The 20,830-nt window shown below is 40.2% G+C and overlaps 1 protein-coding gene across 7 annotated transcripts in view; it reads left to right on the plus strand.

Annotated features, from left to right (window-relative positions):
* CC2D2A (coiled-coil and C2 domain containing 2A) overlaps positions 1-20,830 on the plus strand; it is a 125,780-nt gene that overhangs the window by 95,449 nt on the left and 9,501 nt on the right. For 6 of the 7 annotated variants that reach the window (XR_009048752.1, XR_009048751.1, XR_009048753.1 and 3 more), the window contains 8 exons: positions 1,051-1,156; positions 1,349-1,458; positions 2,590-2,686; positions 3,644-3,742; positions 6,918-7,094; positions 11,841-12,044; positions 17,007-17,096; positions 18,698-18,811. Coding sequence is in view for 3 of the 7 variants with exons in the window: in XM_057705476.1 (XP_057561459.1) it covers positions 1,051-1,156; positions 1,349-1,458; positions 2,590-2,686; positions 3,644-3,742; positions 6,918-7,094; positions 11,841-12,044; positions 17,007-17,096; positions 18,698-18,811 (997 nt within the window). In the remaining 4 variants the exon portion in view is untranslated. Of the gene's footprint in view, positions 1-1,050; positions 1,157-1,348; positions 1,459-2,589; positions 2,687-3,643; positions 3,743-6,917; positions 7,095-11,840; positions 12,045-17,006; positions 17,097-18,697; positions 18,812-19,532; positions 19,717-20,830 lie in introns of all 7 variants that reach the window. The other variant, XR_009048754.1, reaches the window with a different exon arrangement.

Genomic DNA, 20,830 nt, shown 5'->3' on the forward strand with positions numbered 1-20,830 from the left:
TGTAATAAACCTGTGCAGATCTTGACCCTCTACCCTTGCAACTAAACGAAATAGGATTTTTCAGCTCCCTCTCTGTAGTCTTATGGCCCGTGCCCACCCCTCTAGTCAAACATATATCCTACCGTGATTATTTGTTTATCCAGTTTGAGCTGAAGTGTATCCTATTTGCCTTTGTAGCCCCAGAGTCTAATACAAGGCCTAAAGTACAGTAGGTACTTAAGAAATGTTTGTGTAAAAATGTAACTGGCAGTGTGCCAAACAGGAAAAGGTTTTCTCTGGCAGCTGTTGTGTTAAATGTTCCACTTCCCTTGTCTCATACTTTGTCTGAAACCCTTTCTGTGAAAAGGTAAGGCAATCTGGTGGAAACAGATATATTGTACTTTGCCAAGCAATGAATGCGAGACACTTGGTAAACCATAAAAGTCAAAACAAATATGTAGGTGGGTTGTTGGGATGAGGGGAAAGGTATCTGGGAGAGGATCTCTGGACATGACCTTCATTTCTTCCTTTAAGAATGGCAGCTCAATAGGGAAAGGGGGCAAGACTCACAGATCCTAACTCAAGCTAGGAATCCCCGACCACCCTTTCCCAGTGACGCTTGGCAGGCCCAGAAAGAGAGGTCTTACCTGGGATATGTAGCTCAAGGTTACTAGAGAGTGCGGGTTCAAAGAAAATACAGTGGCAAAGGACCAGAATTGGATGGAGCCAGGACAAGCTGATTAGGAAAGCTCAGATTCTGCTACTCGAGAGGGAATGAGGCTCTCAATTACAGGGGAAAAGGCACCCAGGAGACAGCAGAGAGAAGAGGTCTCTTTCCTCTACTCCAGCCAGACATGCAGCCCTAAGGATGGAAGTTGGGAAGGCTCTAGTAACCACTAGGTGACTGGGGAGGACCAGAGCATGAGAAAAGACTTCTAAAGTATCAACAAGCTTAGAGAGAATATCTGTCACCATAGCCACCAGCGCCATACATCTTTGGAGAAACCATCTGCTCAGTATGTAAGTAGACTTTCCCTGTCATTTATTTCCTTCATATGTTTTTCCTCCTAGCAAATTCCAGCAGCCATCAAGATCTTCAAGGACCTTCAGCGAAAAGCGTGCCACGTCTCCAACCACTCACAGCCCAACCCACGGTGCTGACTACCCCCTTGGCCAGGTGAAATAACCACATGCTGGATCTCCACTTAGAATCTTGCCCCTTCTGTTTTTAAGAACTGCCTACAAAGTTCATAGTCTGTTTTCTGCCTCATTTTATTTGGAAACGCACTATTTAGAAACATATTCTACCTCTGCTAAGAGCAAAATAATTCTACTAACTGCTTACGGACTCTTTGCTCTTGATTTTAAGGTTTTAGTGCGTCCTTTTGTAGAAGTGTCATTTCAGCGAACAATCTGCCATACGACTACGGCTGAAGGACCGAACCCCAGCTGGAATGAGGAACTTGAACTTCCATTTAGGTAAGCTTGTTTTCCTCATACCACAAGTGACTCCAATCAAGAATAAAATGGGAAACGTGGGTTCATTGTTGGGACACCCCCCCTCCTCTCCAGGCTCTGGCTTCTTATAGCCCAAACTTCCCATCCCCTTGATCCCACTGCCCCTGCACTGCTTTTCTTTCCTTCCCCATCTCCCCAACTCTGGAGGCCTTAAATAATTTTGAAGCTCCCTAGTTCCCATAAGTTAAGCTTTCTCCCTCATCAGAAATACATAGGCATTTAAAATTTTTGATTAAATGATTTTACATATTTAAAAGACTCATTATTTCAGATCTTGAAGCAATCCAGAAATTATCTAGTCTAGTGCTCTACTTTTGTAGAAAATAAACTGAAGCCCCTAGATGGAAGGTGACTTGCTTAATGCCAAACAGTAAATTAGAGACTGTGCAAGGATTATAACTAGTCAAGTCAGAAGAGAGAAACAGATACCACCATTATACATAGTACAAGCAAAAAGGATGAGAAAAGTTAAAGGCAAATGCTTAGCAAAATAGATGCAGTAGCCTGGTCTCGAGCCGTGCCATGGAGAGGCCTGCTTGGCCCAGGCCTGGCTAGACTCAGGGCAGGTGATGTTATAGGAGATTACCCCTGCCTTGCTTTACATATCTGTGGGAAAAGTGAGTGGGAGGCAGGGACCATTCAACCAGCCACATAGGAATAGGAGGTTTATGACCAGGAAATGGTCTGACAGAGAGGCACCTTCCAGAGCCCAGTTACCTGGGAAGTGCATATACCAGAACCAATACCAGCTGGAGACCTTGTATGTAACCCGTCCACTGAGCCAGCTCTGCCCTGGCCAGCTGGCTCCTTGCAAAGCTCACCGTGGTTGGGGGCTGATGGGAGGTTCACCGGGACAGGTCAGCAGAAGGGTTTGTCTCTCTGCAGGGACCCTGCAGTCCGGTGTCTTGCCATCTGAGTACAGGTACTATGTTACAGGGTCTGTGTGCCAGAGAAATCCTTTCAATGAGAGAATTGCCGTTAGCCCTCACCGCTATGCTCATATTTGGGTATTTTTCCAGTCTGGACATTTGAGTGCTCAGTATTTCTCTTTGGCTCTTTTCATACCCCCTGATCATGGGTGCCCATCTGCAGGGCCCCCAACGGGGATTACAGCACCACCAGTCTGCAGTCAGTGAAAGATGACGTGTTCATCAACATTTTTGATGAAGTGCTATACGATGTCTTAGAGGTAAGTTCACATGTTTGAGGAAGATGTCTGTATTCATTTTCCTATCCTCTACCCACCAAGTAACTCCTGTCAGGGAGGAGAAAATTCCCCCTTACGCTTGTAGGTTCCTTTGGCTGCTCTAATAATTAAATTGACACAAGACAGATTAACGGGGGGAGGAAAACAACTTTTAATTTTGTATGTACAAAGGGCTCATAGATATAGGATCTAGGAATTGACCAAAGCAGACCGCTTTGATACCTTTTAGACAAAGAAACAATAAATTTGTGAAGAATTGACAAGGCAAAGATGTTTGAGTTTGGGTAACTTGGTAAAGAAATAGCAAGATTTGTTTGCACAGCCTCTTTCGTCTTGGATTCCCTGTCTCTGCTGATAAGGATGTCTCTCTACCCCCTGGTGCAGGGAGGGCACCTTTCCCATGGCAGATTTATTTCCTGCTTTCTGGAGACAAAAGAGGGTCAGCGTGTTCTTGCGCCAGCTGTCTTTCAAGTAACTTGAATTCAAAATAATCAATATGCCACTTTGGCATATTTTGGGGCAGCCTGCCCTGAGCCCCATGAGTCCCAAAATTTGGAATGTTTGAAACCTGACATGTATAAATGGGGAGAGAGAAAAGGGAGGAAGAGAATCAGCTTTTTTATTTTCAATTTGAGTGCCTACTATGATCCAGGAATTGTACTAGGAGCTTTCTATACATTGTCTTAATTCTATAATAACCCTACAAAGAAAGTTGTTAAATCCCCAATTTATTGATGAGGAAACTGAAGTTCAGAGAGGTTAAATGACTCTCCTAGGGTCACAGAACAAATTAAGTGTCTCAACCAGAATGTGACTGAGGTCTGTGTAATCTAAACCTACCGTGCTTTCAGCTAAAATCCAGCTGCTTTCCTACTGCCAAATTAATTAAATGGCTATCTGGAGTTGTTAAATAATTATTACTTCCCACCCCTCCTTTAGGATGACCGTGAAAGAGGAAGTGGAATCCACACCCGCATTGAGAGACACTGGTTGGGATGTGTGAAAATTCCGTTTAGCACGATATACTTCCAAGCAAGGGTAAGCATCTAAAGTCAGAATTCCACAGGAATAGGGAACTGCTCTATCCATCTTTCCTGTTAAAGCTCTCTTTGTGGAAGTACACCCTTAACAGTGAGAGAACCTGTGTGAAAGGCCACTATTGGAAAGATAAAAATCACTATATAAAGCCATTGACCTTCTGTCATATTTGCATGACTTATTGAAACATCCATATTCCTTACAGTTAGTAGTTAATGTACGACTTTCCCAATCAGAATTTTTTTAACCTTTAAATAGAAGTGAAGAAGGCAGGACAAAGTAGAAACGTTAAAAATGACAAGAGTGGAGTGGATAGATGCCTGAAAATAACTTGAAGACAACAATCAGGCCGACTGATGGCCCATTTAATCAAGTGCATTAATGTTTCCAGAGTCCTCACTATTTCAAAAATGAAAAATGGTTGGTAGCGACTTGATCAACTAAGATACCATTCTTCAGAGTTTAACAATTTTGCTTAAGGGGATCCATTAGGTTAACAATTCTTGAATGGTAGAGTAGCTCTAATCTGGGACAAAGACTCTGAAATGGCTTTCACATCCCAGTGTTAAATCCATAGCAACAGGAGGCTTTGAGCCAAAGACTGTGTTCATCTCACACAGCGACAGAGGGAACGGTTTAATGCCACATGTGATGACCACACAGAGCACATGCTGCCTGGGTCACAGTCTCAAGCAAGGCCCAAACCAAAACTCACATCTGAGAGGCTTGGATTGGTTGGAATTTCAAGAGTTATTTGGAATTGCAATCCTCCTGAGACCACAGGGACTGCCTGCAGGTGATGCTGCAGCTCTAGGCTTGCCACATATTTTACATTTCCCTGTTTGAATAGATTTGAAATGAAAACCGCCCATGTTACTTGGCATCACATTTGGAAGGGTACTCAGAAGTAATTACTCCAAACTCCTTCTTGATAAATGAATCTCCTTTACTACACCCTGGCAATATCCATACTCTCTAGAAGTAGGGACCTCACTACCTCATAAGGTAGCTTGCTCTCTTTCCAATATCTCTGTCATAAATGTCTTCTTTAAACTGTGCCATAAGCTAAAATCCTCCCTGGGACTCCCACTCATAGGTCCTGGTTTGGAGCTACACAAAACAAGTAGAATCCTGATTCAGTAATAGTAATAGGAATAACTGTATTTATCAGGTGCATATTATTATATATACCATTTCTAGCTAGTTTATATGTCACCTTAATTAAACCTCACAACTCAACAGGCATTATTATCCCCATTTTATAGATGAAAAAGACGGAAGCCTAGAAAGGTAAGTAACTACTCAAGGCCCAAAGTTTACAGCAGATCTGGGATTCAACTTTTACCAACTTCCAACGTGCTTACATTGGTTTATCCCTGAAAAAGGAGATTGGTAAAAGTAGAGAGACCTATTCAACTTTTGAGTTTATACATCTCAATGTTGCTTTTGAGAATGACATTTGTCGTTTTAAAAGTTTTGTCTGATTCCAAAGCTCATGCTCTTAAATGAACTCATAGGGGACATTTGACAATATCTGGAGACATTTTTTGGTTATTACAGCAAGTAGGGGTACAACTGGTGTCTAGTGTATTGAGGCAGGAATGCTGCAAACACCCTACCATGCACAGGGCAGCCTCCATAACAAAGAGTTCTCCAGCCCCAAGGATCAGCAGTGCCCAGGGTGAGAAACTCTGTCTTTTGTTTTTTAAGACTTATTTTATTATTTATTTATTTATTTTTGGCTGCATTGGGTCTTCGTCACTGCACACGAGCTTTCTCCAGTTGTGGCGAGCAGGGGCTACTTTTCGTTGTGGTGCATGGGTTTCTCATTGTGGTGGCTTCTCTTGTTGCGGAGCTTGGGCTCTAGGTGCACAGGCTTCAGTAATTGTGGTGCACAGGCTTAGTTGCTCCACGGCACGTGGGATCTTCCCAGCCCAGGGATTGAACCTGTGTCGCCTGCATTGGCAGGCGAATTCTTAACCACTGTGCCACCAGGGAAGTCCCGAGACACTCTGTCTTAAATTCTTACACTTCAACTATTTGGAGACAGTGACCATTCCCTCCTGGCTCATCTACCTATTTTCCAGACCAGATGTGCCCAGTTATTTTAGCTGTACTTTATAGGGCGCTGTGTTTATACTCTTCTTCTCCCTGTACCCTCTTATCTATCCGGGTACAGGCTTTGGGGGAACTCCACCAATGTAAGGAGGAAAATAACTAAGAGCTTCCTTCATTCCTCTCTAGAGGGCATATTCACTGAAATAAAGATTGGATTCTTTGAAATCTGTGAATTTCAAATTCTAGCCCTGAGTAGTTTTGTAGCACTAGACAGTCTTCCCTAAACTTACTTTGACTACAAAGGAGTAAAAAGTTCTGCCTTCATGAACCTCTACATAAGTTAGATCATTTTATGTGAGTGGCTTGTAATCCATTCAGCCTATTGAGCTATTTATTGAGCACCTCCCATGTATACAAAACACTGCTATATATTGGAGAAGGGTGATACAAAAAAGAGCACAATACAGATTCTATTTCCAAAGAACAATGATCTGAAAGAGTAATATGTGCACAGCAATAAAGGCTGGCAGAAGGTGTCAATGCAAGAAATAAAAGCAGCAAGTTGTATGTAAGGCTGGTGGAGATAACAAAACACATCAGGAAGGAGATAACATCTGACCTGAGCCTTGAAAAATGATTAAGATTCTGAAAGGTGGAGATGGGAAACTGGCGCATCCCAGACAAGGGGACAGGCTGCCAACTAACACTTACTGAGCACCTATCTTTGGACAGGCATTTTTCTTAGTGTTTTACATCTATTAGCCCATTCAGCACACATACTCACCCCACCAAGTAGATACTATTATCATCTCCTTTTTACAAATGCACAAGCTGAGTCACTTGGAGTTTAATCCAGGATTTGAACCCAGGCAACCTAGTGTTGGTATCAACTTGCATAACTAGTACACGCTCTGCTGAACCAAGCAAAGAAGGCAGGGAAGGGGAGAGCCCTTACTGTGAAAGCTGAAGGAGATGAACCTGGAGAGACAGGGTGGGCCCTGAATACCAGTCTAAGCAGCTTTAACGGAACTCATCAGACGATGAGGAGTCGACACTTGCCTTTGAACTTCTGTTGGAGAAGCATCAGGATGTTTACCAAATTGTATTTTCTTCACAGATCGATGGGACATTTAAAATCGATATTCCCCCAGTTCTTCTGGGCTACAGTAAGGAGCGAAGTGTGATTATGGAGCGGGGTTTCGATGCTGTCCGAAGCCTGAGTGAAGGCTCCTACATCACCCTGTTCATTACCTTGGAGCCTCAGCTGGTTCCTGGGGAGTCGGTTCGAGAAAAGGTAACTGCATGCTCTCTGGAATCACATGTCTGACTCAGACGATTCGTGAGAAATGCTTGCTAGGCTACGCTTTTATAAAATTGGACTGAACGGCACAAGCAGAGGTTTCCTTACTTCAGTATTCACTTATTACTCTTGCGGTTTGGACAGAATGAAGGTGAGAGACAGCTGTGTGGGTTTGTACTTCACTGAGTCAAAAATTAGGTCAATCAGCAATTTAAACGTTTAGCAAAGCAAAACAAATATAAACGTGCTCTGCTTTTAGAAGAATTTTCTCAATGGGTAGAAAATGAAGTATCACAAAGTAGAAAAGCAGATTGCGTTATTATCTTGACACTGGCAAGCGTGCTGAAATGCATTTCTAAGTCTGACCTCACATCCCTGGTCGTGCTGTGTATTGAATCAATTCGTAGGATCATAAAGCCAGGCGACCCTCAGGGGTCACCACAATTCATTTCAGTGGCTTCAGACAGAAACAAATAAATCTATGCACAAGTACTCTAATTTTGTACAGCTCTAGAAAAAAAAGAATTTCTAGAAATTCTATTTGTTAGCAACTGTTTACCAACCTTCAGAGATGGGAGACACTTTCTTCATGTAACATGCTGGTGCAGGGTTGATGCATACTGCCCTCGCCGGACTTGGGAGAAAGACTGTCATGAGCTTTTATTATTATAAACTAATGTAGTAATAACAACCACCTGTCATTGACATATGTCCTCTCTCTTAATACTCACGGTTGTCTTGTATGTTGGGTCTTCAACCAGGAGATGAGGGAAATGGGGCTCAACTATCCAAGTTCACCCGGGCAGCAGCTGGCAGAGCTAACAATTAAACATCTGTCTGACTTTAAATCATATATATTCAACAGATATTTACTGAGCATCTTCTATGCGACAGGGATTTTTTAGGCACTGGGAGTTTAGCAGCATAAAAAGGCGAATAAAAATTCCAAACTGTTAACTACTAAGCTATACCGCACATATTATTATGTTGACTCTTTACTTTATCCACTGTAATTAAGGCTCAGATGGAGATGAAAAAGAATGAGCCCATTCCTCTCTTTCTTTTGCAGTATTACAATTTGGTTCACAGAGAAAAATACTATCAGTGTTTCCTATTTGCAAGGCATTTACAGGAAAGCATGAAGGATTGTTGGAAAAACAAATCTACGAGATTCAGATTAATCTTATATGCTGGCCTTTGTCACTAAAGCTGTGACAAATATGTTCTCCTAAAAAACATGTTAGAATATATACATTTCAAATATTTCTAGGAAGGGAAACGTTCGGAATGTTTTTCTTCATGTATAAATTCAAGAGAGTCAAAAAGCACATTTACACAGAGGAATGCTCCCAGAGAAGAGATGATTTTGCTATTTCTGTGTATTCTTAGCAGAAGCAAAAGCGGTCAGCTAGTACCCCATCTGGAGGTGAGCTTCCAGCCATGGGAGAGCAGTCAGTGATGGGGCTGAAAAGCTTAAAACCAAAGGTGCCTTTGCACTTGGCATTCTTCCCGGGCACTGACCTCCTATTGCAGGAGTTTTAAGCGTCCTAGGGCCTTCCTTCATTAAAACGAGATGCCTAAGCTGTCAGCTGCTGCCTTCGGTGGCTTTTCACTGCCCCGCTGTGGCTGTCTGTGGCATTTCTCTCAGACCTCCAGCATGAGGGCTTAAGAGAACCCTCTGGAGTGTAGACCCGGCCGCTCCTTGATAAGGAGCACTTGTGCACTGACAGGATCCTGGCATCCTACACACAGAGGCAGAAAAGGCCACTCAGCGAGCCCCCTGCAGATTATTCGGGAGAGAGAAACTCTTGCCCTACACAGTAGGGACCACAACCTGGAACTGTTTTTCACTTAACAGCAACTGCCAGGATTCGCAGATTAGAGTCTTCCCTCCACCACTATCCCATGCTGAACCATTCCATATGATTTTTTAAGGACATTTACTCATGGAACTGTCTAAAAAATCAGTAGCAACTCCTGAAACTCTTAACACCCCTCACTTTACTTTGTCTTGGTAAAAACAAAAGTTTTTTAAAATAGATTATGTCTTTTAATGAAGTCTTCCTCTTGTTTCTTTTCTTTTTTTCTTTCTTGCTTCTGATAGATGAGTGCCACGCTTAAAAAGGTACCAAACAAAAGTAAAGCATTTGGTTTTACTATTCGTCAGTCAATAGTTATGAGGCTTTAATTACCTGCTTCTGTCCTCTGACACCTCATGGAAGCTGCTGGGTCCTAATGTATGTGTGACGCCTTGGCAATGAACTACAGATGTCTGCAGTTCATAAAGACTGTCTAGCTTTGTCTTTAGGCCCATTTCATTTTGTCAGAAAAATTCTTATTTAGCTCTGAATCTGGAAGTCACATGCCTGAATGTCACTTGCCTCCTGGGAGCTACCTCCACTGTTTCCAAGTCCATAAAATCCATGAGCTGCCTCTTACAGAAACAGTGTGACTGTGACCATTATTTCTGGTCAGTGGAGCTGTCACAATGTAGGTATTCAAAGGGAAAATAAACTCATTCAGTTTTCTGTAAATATGTACATTAACCTAGAAGCTAAAGAATTGAGCCAGTTAAGAATCTTCCAGATTTCGTGTTGAATTAAATTGTGCATTTGTCAGTTCCACCTTTGTTTCATAATAAACAACCCAAATCCTTTTAGTATTTAGCTTTTGCTGGGCACTTCCTAGATTACCAACGTAGCATACTACCCCTTAAAGTACTGTTTCAATCCATTAAATGGCATCCGTGAGGCCTAAACAAGTATTAATGACCATTAATAGATACCTAATGCTTACTTATGCATGCTCAGTGCAGAGAAGAACACAAAATGATTGAAACATGGCCCCTGCTCCCAAGAAGCACTGACTACAGAGTCAAAATACACAGCAGAACATTCAGGTCCAAGTGGTAGAAAAAGTTTCATACATACTTGTTTCAACTTGGAAGTAGTCAGTACTGATTCGAGGTTTTTACTGTTCTTTCTGGACAGCGCCTATAGCTGCCTCTCCTAATGCTTCCACAGCACACGGTGTCTATCCCTATAGGATCTCTAGTCAAGCACCTGATTGCTTGTTAATGTTCTCCTCTAGCCTAGAAGTCTCTTGGGGGGTCTGTTTCATATACATTTATCCAGACTGCCTAGAACCCTTCAGACTTTCAGCAAATGTTTTTCAAATAATTGGATGAATATATAAATTAATGAGTTTAAAGGAAACAGGGATGAATTCAAAAGTGTGCTTTTCTTCACACCACCCTTGTTTCATAATTCTCAGTCCTTCTAAAGTTACAATTATTTATACCCTAGAGTCTGTGACACACCCACACCAAAGTCTTATAAGCTCACCTTTTTCATTCATTCACGTATTCCTCGTAACACCTATCCGGCAGCTACTGTGTCTCGGTACTGTGCTGAGCAGGCGGTTATAATGACGATGAGGCTGATAACGTTAGGATTCAGATGTCAGGGCACATCCCATGAAGAACATACAGGCGGCTTTTGGAGATGCCTCCATCCTACCTATCCTCACAACAGCTACCTCAATTTCTTGGGGTACAGCAATCAAATTAGAAACAGGAGCCACAGTCCTGCTCCAATATAAGAGAAGTCCAGAACAATTCAATATTCTGGATGCTATTAAAAGTCATAAAAAAGTCATGGGATGTTTTCTGCACTCTCATTCATTCATTCAACAACATTTGTTAAACACTTACTATGTGCCAGGTAGTAGCCTCGATACTGAAGATAAAAAACTAGATCAAAACAAAATCCCTGACTTCAAGAATCTTACTCTATGAGAGAGATAGAGTAAACAAGTATATCAGCAGTTTTAAATGCTAAAATAAATAAAGCAGAGCATGAAGATGCATTTCCCTCCTCGAAAACAAACAACTTTCAAGCACTGCCTAGAATGTAAATGCTACGTAAAAATTGATTTTCTAATAAAATTTTGAATTTGTCTTAAAATCCTTTGAAATGTAAGCAACCACACATAAATTTGTATACTAAACAAAAATCTTATAAAAACATTTAAATATCTGCTTTTTTCATGCTACTTTTTAGCAATGGCTTGAAGGAAAAATGATACCATATGTCCAGAGACAACTGAAATCTGTTCTGCTTCATCTGCTTTGAGTTACTTTAAAAAGTCTAGGAATTGGCTCTTGGTGGATCAGAGAACCACTTTTTAAACAACTGCTATACTTTGGACATTTCGAGTTTTTGCTTTTACCTTGAGACCCATGACTATTATTTAGTACGTTGGTTATGGATTTAAAACTTTTAAACACATCCATGTATACTTGTAAATTTGTTGTCCTTTTAACATGAGTTGCTTTAGGTTTGCATTAGAGATATTAGATTTCTGAGCTTCTCTCCCCTCTAAAACTGACATCAGAATACATATAAAACTATTGCTTGGTCTCATCAATCAGAATTAGTACACCATAGTGCAATTTTCATATGTTGCTTTATTAATAATTTCCATACGGCTGCTTGCCGCTGACTACTTTCTTTCGATGCTGTTGAATATATTTTAAATGTTTAATGAATCCCTCTAATTTTTAAATTATAAATATAATTAAATAAAGCTTCAGGAACACCGGGGCATTCTAATTTTGTAAGGGGTCACTAAATCACGTTTCCTGACACACGCTGAGTTCGTGTTGACCATGGGGTCTGAACAGGTTCTCTGTATCTCCTAAAATCATATACAAACCTCATGGAGTCTTTCTTTTTGAAGTTTGATTCTCAGGAAGATGAGAAATTGCTTCAAGCAACAGAGAAGTTTCAAGCTGAATGTGCCTTAAAATTTCCAAATCGTCAGTGCCTTACAACAGTGGTTGACATTAGTGGAAAAACCATCTTTATTACCCGTTATCTCAAGCCTTTAAATCCTCCTCAGGAGCTCCTTGACACCTACCCCAACAACCCCCAGGCAACAGCAGTAAGTATTTCATAGCCAATTGGTGTTGGTGCTTAAAAGGTTTTAAAATTTCAGTATATTGCCCTTTTAATTACCATATTTCATAGTACTTAGGATAGTAACTATATCAAGATGATTAGTGATTAAAGTAATGATTAAAACTTTTTTAGTACCATGCGGCTTACTTTCTTTAGAAAAGTCTGAAGGTACCAGTGAGGATGAGAATCCTCAGTCCATTCTTTCAGGGAACAATTAATTATTGAGAGCTTACTGTGTCCCTGACATTACACTGGGTGCTGGAAAACTAACATTTGGAAGACACTCTACACTTTCAGTGTCTTACATAAACATGTTTTCATTATGTATTCTCTGTAACTCTGCTAGAATTTGAACCTAGGCCTCTGACTTCAGAACTCATGCACTTTCTATTATACCAAGATAACTACTCAGTTATATTTGATGCTATAAGCATCATTAAATTCAAACTAAACAAAAATTAGTTCTAAGCTTTTAGTATGTACAGCTCGTAGGCCATCACCACAGAGCTCGGCCATACCAGGCCATTACATGTGCATGCATCATTCTCTGCCTGCAAAGCACCATACCTATCGCAGTCTCACATGCACAGAACTGCATGCTGAATGGGCTGGTCTTAAGTGAACACTGTAACCCATAACTGTCTTTGGAGAGTGGACAGTATAGACAGTAATTGCTGCTAGTAAGTGATTAATATAGTAATTTAGGAACAAGGTAATGATATGCCTATTTGCAGATATAGATATGTCCAAAAAAAAACCCCAAATAAACCTTGTGTTCCACATTTCATTTACATTTTTTATGAATCAATTTTTATTAAAAACCATAACAGGGACTTCTATTCTCTCTAGCATGGTAGAGATGCAGAAAGCTTCTCCCCGTAGAGAACACTCAAGAGTGATGACTAAAATACTTAAAACAAACATGTTTTAAATCATGACTGAAATGGAAATAAGATGAGGAGGAAAACCAAGAGACAGAAAACAACAAGAAAGCAAGACTCCACACGGGTGAGGGCTTGGAACAATGTTTGCTCTGGGGTCATCTGTAATTCCTGATGCCGAGAGCTGCATTTCAATGGGTCACCAGGCCGTTGGAGACAGGAAACAACACGTGGTGCTAGAGCACCCTGGAAGGCTGAGTTAGAGACTCAACCACAGAGCTGGGATCCTTGAAGGGTAAAATCATTGGCAGGTAGACTAGGAAATACCCTGCCCTGCAGAAGGAAACCTGCCTGTCTCAGCCTTGACTCTGGATGGAAGAGAAAAAAAAGTCTCCCCTAAGAATTCCTACTCACTAATCTGTATTTATTCACACTTGGGACTGAAATTTACACCCCTGTATGAACCCAGAAAACTTTAATTAGGGCTTCCCCGGTGATGCAGTGGTTAAGAATCTGCCTGCCAATGCAGGGGACACGGATTTGATCCCTGGGTCCAGAAGATCCCACATGCTGTGGAGAAACTAAGCCTGTGCGCCACAACTATTGAGCCTGTGCTCTAGAGCCTGTGAGCCACAACTACTGAGCCCACGTGCCGCAACTACTGAAGCCTGTGCCTAGAGGCCATGCTCCACAACTAGAGAAAGCCCATGTGCAGCAATGAAGACCCAATGCTACCAAAATAAATAAATAAATAAAATGAATCTTTAAAAAAAAATGAAAAAAACCCCTTTAATCGTAAATTTAATTTCAAGAATTCCCCGTTAGTAATGCCCCTAAGTCCCTGTCAGAAGCAAACCTATATTCTTCTCAGAGAACATCCTTTAAACTCAGCCTCAAAAACATTTCACCTAGAAAGTTCCAAGCAACATGAACATATAAAAGATCATCAATGAAGAAATAAGTCCCTATGAAGAAGGTAAGTGTAAGCAGGAATAACATACTGCAGAATTGGGACACAAAGACTGCTGATATTAGAACTACCAGATTCAGAATATAAAATAGGTATGTTTAGTAAGCTTAAAATTGAAAATATAACAAAAGAACAATAGACTATTAGAATTAACAAACAGCGTGTTAAAAGTACTACATGGAACTTGTAAAAATAAAAGAACAGTTAAAATTAGAAATTGAACAGTTTAAATGTAACAGCAAATATAGTTAAATACAGAGTTAAACTACATGCAGTTAAATACTGAGATAATTCGTACACTGGAATACATAGGCAAAGAAATTGCTCAGAGTATAGCACAGAGACAGAAAAAAATGAAAGACATAATAAAGGAATGGTTAAGAGACATGGAGGATAGAGGGAGGAGGACCAAATTGTGTATAAAAGGAGAAAAGCAACATTCAAACAGATAGAGCTGAGAATCTTCAAGATTTGATGAAAGACATTAATTCCCTGACTCAAGAAGCCCAATGAATCCTACACAAGATAAATAAAATGAAATTAAAATCCAGGCGTATAATAGGGAGCAACAAAAATGAAGATCTTTAAAGCAACTAAAGAGAAAGTGCAGATTATCCACAAAGGAACAGTAATTAAACTAATAGGTTTTTTAGCTGCACAAATGAAAGCCAGAATTGGAATAACATCTTCGAAAGGCTAAAAGAAAACAGCCATCAAACTAGTAATTTATATCCAGTGAAACTACCCTTCACACAAACATTGGGAGAATTTACAACCAAAAGATTCTCACTTAAGGAATTTCTAAACAATATACAGAGAAGGCAGGCACTCAGAAAATCCTAGAAGCAGCACATAATGGTAGGTAAAGAAAATGGGAAATTTGTGAATAAATCAACAAGCATTGTCTTCACTGTAATAATAAAAGCAATGCGGTTGAAAAATGGAGGTAAAACAAAAATCCTGAAAAAAATGTATATATGTCAGGACAGGATTGATGAGAGTATTTTAATGCCCTTGTATTCTCTAAGATGAGGGCAAGGATATTTATTAACTTTAGAGTTTAAGTTAAACATTCATATTGAAATTTCTAGATTAACAACTTAAAATAATCTTAAAAAGTGAGTATAACTTCCAAACTAGCAGAAGATAAAGTAACGAAATGGGGTAAAGAGAGCAGGGAGGGGAGAAAACATAGAAAAGTGTGAAAAATAAAAAATAAAAAGCACAGAATAAGGTAGTAGAAATAATCTAAATATTTACCAATAATCACAATCAAAATGAAGGGATTAAACTTCCCAGTTAAAAGACAAAGTCTGTAAAACTAGATTTTTAAAACAGTTTGTAGTGGAACTTGACAAGCTGACTCTAACATTTATACAGCAGTGCAAAGGGCCAACAAATAGCAAAGACAATCCTATAGAATACGAAGAACTCAGTGGGAAGATCCGCGTGTCCTATCCACATACTTACGAGATGACAGTAATTAAGGTAAAATGGTATTGACCCACAAATAACAAAGAAAAATGGAAGAGAATTTAAAAATCCAGAATAGATCTACTCAAACATTACCCACTGGAACCTGATATATGACAAAACTGGCACCGGAAATTAGTAAAGAAAAGATTGACTATTACGTAAATTGCATTGGGATTATTGATTTTACATATGGAAAAAAATAAAAATAGATTCCTGTTTCACATCCTTCGACAGATAGATTGAGGACTTAAATGTGAAAGACATTTTTATCTCTATGACCTGAGGTAGGAAGTTCCTTAAACAGGCCAGAAAAAAGCATTACAGTAAGTCCCCTGCATGCAAACCTTCCAGTTGCGAACTTTCAAAGATGTGAATGTGCATCTGGTTCCATCAAGGAGCCAGAACCTGCGCCGTCAACGTCAGGCGTGAGGGACTTCCCTGCTGGTCCAGTGGTGAAGACTCCGTGCTCCCAGTGCAGGGGGCCCGGGTTCGATCCCTGGTCAGGGAACTAGATCTCCAATGCCTCAGTGAAGATCCCATGTGCCACAACTAAGACCTGGTGCAGCCAAATAAATAAATAAATATTAAGAAAACAAAAAATAAAAACATCAGGCGTGAGTGAACCTGCAGCTGGCCCTCCGTCTCCCATTGCTGATGATCCTTCAGCTCTACCCTCTCCCACCTCCTCTCCCTCCTCCAGTCACTAACTCTTCTTGCCTGTTCACTCCATGCCAGGCCCCATGTGCCAGCTGTTGTACTGGACTGCTGTACTTTTCAAAGTACTGTACTGTAAGATTAAAAATGTTTTCTGTATTTTTTGTTTTTTATGTATTATTTGTGTGAGAAGTATTATAAACCTGTTACAGTACAGTACTATATAGCCGACTGTGTTAGTTGGGTCCCTAGGCTAACTCTGTTGGACTTACGAACAAAGTAGACTTCTGAACACGCTCTCGGAACGGAACTCATTCATGTGTAGGGGGCTTACTGTCACTATAATGAGAAAAAATAAATTTGACCACATGAAGACTGAGAACTTGAGTTAACAAAAAAAAAAAGCACAAAGGAAATGAAAGACCAGCCACAATGAAGAGAGGATATTTACAATATACATAATAGACAAAGGAATAGTAACAGGAATATATTTTTTTAAAACTACAAATCAATTTCAAATGTACAAAACACTTGAATACAAGTTCACAGAAGTGGAAATATGAAAGGCCAATCAGCATATAAAAAGATGTTCAGCCTCTGGAGCAATTACAGAAGTATGAGTTACACCCACAATCATTGGTTTCTAAATACTACTGTCCTCTAAAAGGAACCAGGACTTCTTAGAGAAATGGCTGCTTTCAGGACTGGGCTAGGGAAAATACAAGATGATCTTGGAGAGTCTTGTTTACCAGAAAGTAAGGGTAGGGGGTAGAAGATGAGAACATTTCTTTGAAACCCAAGAGCCAGTTTCTTCATCTGTAAAAAGAGGGATAAGAACAATAATCTTCTGCAGGATGTCTGGAGAGGATTAAATGAAATAATACTTTCTTGCAAGAAATGAGATAGAGGATCCAGCTTTCTATTTTATTAGAAAAAAAAATTACAGCTAATTTTGTTTAAACAGGAACTGGTGGCTCGATACGTGTCTTTGATTCCTTTCTTGCCTGACGCTGTTTCATTTGCTGGTGTCTGTGATCTGTGGAGCACATCTGATGTAAGTAGTTCTCCCTCACAGACTTACTAGTTTGAGCTGACTTCCCGGAACATTAGTAAATGGCCTGCATAATTTTAAACTGCAACACTCATTAGTCATTATAAAAATCTACATGGCCATCTGCTTAGCAGGATGAGCTAAATTCTGAAATACCTTTTTCTTCCTGGTTCAGTTTGCCCAGAGTTCAGAAGTTAAACAAAAAAATTTACTATCTGCACACACCCACATGCACGCCCACACATACACAACCACTTCAGATGTCTTAATGCTAATTTATCCTCCCAATGTTACCTTATTCATAAAATAATCAAAATCACATTCTATATTACATTTGGAAATTTCATGTTCCTTAATCTATAGGCTTCTTAAGGCATGCCATCATTCAGTATGTATTTCGTGGTCACCTATCACATGTCAGACACTGTACTTAGTTCCAGCTACGAGCAAAATAAACACGGCCTCTGACCTCATGGAACTTACAATCAACGTATGCTACATAAACTTCAAATGAGTCTTCAGCAGTGGGAAACAAACGTGTTACCACTGGTATTCATTCTGCTTCTGGATCTCATGTTGTACTGTGTTTGCATAAAACTGAACTGTGGTACACAACGCCCTTTGAAGGATAGTTCTAAAATGAAGAAAATGAAGTACACTTTAAATTTTTTGTTCCCCAATATATTTTGGGAACATAATGTTGACAATTTTAGAGATAAAATTTCCACAACCTCAAGACACCTATAAGAAGGTATACAAAGACTAGAATAGTTCATGTACTCTAGAACCGGACTGGCTTTTCCACTTCCTAGGTATTGCCTTGTCTCTCTGTGCCTCCACTTCCTCATCTGTAAAATGAGAAGATGAGCACATTGCCCTCAAAGGTTTGTTTCAGGATCGAATGAATTGATACCTGCAGTTTGCTTACAACAGAGTGGTGGCCGGGGTGGGAGGACAGGATGGGAATAGGCAGAGCACAGCAGATTTCTAGGGCCATGAGAATATACTGCATGCTACTGTAATGACAGATGTGTCAAAACCTGCAGAATGTACCATGAGTGAACCCTATATATAAACCATGGGCTTTGGGTAACGATGACGTGTCAGTGTAGGTTTGTGGGCTGTGACACAGGTGCTGCTCTGGCGGGGGATGTTGATAGCAGGAGCGGCTGTACACGCGTGGGAACAAGAAAACGCGGGAAATATCCGTGCCTTCCTGCCAACTCTGCTGTGAACCTAGAACTGCTCTAAAAACTAGTCTTCAAAAAGAAAAAGTGCTGAGCACATAGGGAACGATCATATAAGTTCAAAATAAAAAATGAACCTTTGAAATTTGTCTCCCCCACTCCTCCCTATAGTTGATTCTAGAAATCCATGTCATCAACGTCAGAGGAAACACCATGTCCAACTAAAAGTGGGTTTTTTTTTTTAAATTTTAATGAATTAACAACATAGTACCAAAATTTGGAAAAAAATTTTTAAAATAGATCTTATCCTCAAAGATACTAATTTTAACAATGACTTTTTAAAATCCTATACAGCCAATCTAGAGTGAAGTGGTCAGTCAATGCAACATCATTTTTTTCCTTTTTTTTTTTGGTCAGCAATTTCTTGATCTCCTGGCGGGAGATGAAGAGGAGCATGCAGTATTGCTGTGTAATTACTTTCTATCCCTGGGTAAGAAGGCCTGGCTGGTGATGGGCAGTGCTGTTCCTGAGGTAAGACCACGTAGGCTGGCTCTAATCTAAGACCATAGTTGTGTTATGTTCCGAATCATGGACAGGACTTATTTTCATAACAGTTCTTTGAGTTGCAAGCAAAGTAGCCCAGAGACTCCATAATAGGAAGAGAGAACCAGCGATAAGACATGACACGGTTTTTGGGGTACTCGGGCCCTACACAACGATTCAGGGTGTTTTTGGCAAATCAGAGCCCTTTACCACCACAGCTCCACTTAGCTCTGTCCTTTCAGTAAGAACCCCCTCCTGCCCATGTTTCTAAGAATTCTGATTCCCTTGGTGACCTAGTGTTACTCATGCCAAGGAATAAAGGGATCTGGAAGTGCAGCAAGGATAGATTCTTTCACGCCTGCTTCGTCCACAGGCATCTGCTATCAACCTGGTAGGCAAAGGGGAACAAGGCAGATAACCACAGGAGCAAAGAAAAGAATGTTCACAGCTATATTTTGGCATTAGCATTGTTATTTTTATTAGATTGGAGATTTCCCCCGCCCACTGCAAATATCCCTAAATTTGGGGCATGCTGGGGTTAATTTGGGTACAAATTTAGAAAAGTCATATGGATTGAAGCAGCTTATCCAAAGGGTGTTTCAAAAAGAGGCTACCAGGCTCTAGGAATCCTTGGGAATTAGCACAGGCTGCTACTAGACAGGCAGTATCATATCTGAATCCTAATTCATGCTCCATCATTATCTTCCAGAGAGCCTGGTACAAGGAGCAGAATACTGGGCTAGCAAGTCACAAGGCCTGCCTGGGTTCAAGGCTCTGCCCACTCCTCATGAGCTGTGTGACTCTAAGCAAGTCACTTCACAACTGAGTCTTATAATGAAAGTGGGCGAGTAAGCTTTGTTCTCCCTTCCCCAGAAGCCTATAGTGAGCATCAAGTGAGTGAATCATATATGAGAACTAAATGAATGAATAAATGCTCATTGTGAAAAGAGAATCTCACAATACATACATATTCTGAATAAACAGTTAAAGTCCCTCTTCAGGCTCTAACTCCCAATCCCACTCTCTCCTTTGGTGTACTCCCTGTCAAGAGTTTAGTAAGTATCCTTTCAAATTACCTTCTATTCATTTACATAATTATAAGTGTATATCAAATATTAATTACTGTGTGAGAAAACAGAAGTAGTATTCAGATACAATCAGCCTTTTAAATACTTAAAAGGCAATCTTACTGCCTCTAAAAAGAAAATGCAGTGACTACTTATTTCCATCAATAATCATTCTTCAGCCAATCTTAAGATATCTTGTCACTTGCAACAGCACGGATGGACCTAGGGAGTGATACGCTAAGTGAAATAAGTCAGAGAAAGACAAATACTGTATTGGGACCTAAAAAACAAAAGCACATGAACAAATATAATGAAACAGAAACCGTCACAGATAAAGCAAAAAACACAGGTGGTTGCTAAAGGGGAGGAGGAGGGGGAGTGGGGGGAAGGGGAGAAATAGTTGAGGAAGATTAAGTACAAACCTTTAGTTAGAAAATAAATGAGTTACAGGTATGAAACATACACTGTGGGGAGTATAGTCGGCAATTATGTAATATCCTTGTATGGTGACAGATGATAACTAGACGTATCATGGTGATCATTTTGAAATGTATAGAAATATCAAATCACTATGCTGCATACCAGGAACTAACACAGTGTTGTAGGTCAGTTACACTTCAAAAACAAACAAACAAACAAATTCATACAAAAGAGATAAGATTTGTGGCTGGCAGAGGCAGTGGGTGGGGGAGGGGGAATTAGATAAGGCAGTTGGAAGGTACAGACCTCTAGCTATAAGATAAATAAGTTCTAGGGGTGCAGTGTACAACATAATAAAGGTAATTAACACTGCTATACGTTATAAATGAAAGTTGTTAACAGAGCAGTCCTAAGAGTTCTCATCACAAGAAAAAAAATGTTTTTTCTATTTCTTTTAATGCATCTATATGAGATGATGGGTGTTCACTAAACCTATTGTGGTAACCGTTTCATGATGTGT

Source organism: Hippopotamus amphibius, chromosome 13 (genome assembly GCF_030028045.1).
Source record: "Hippopotamus amphibius kiboko isolate mHipAmp2 chromosome 13, mHipAmp2.hap2, whole genome shotgun sequence".
NCBI lineage: Eukaryota > Metazoa > Chordata > Mammalia > Artiodactyla > Hippopotamidae > Hippopotamus > Hippopotamus amphibius.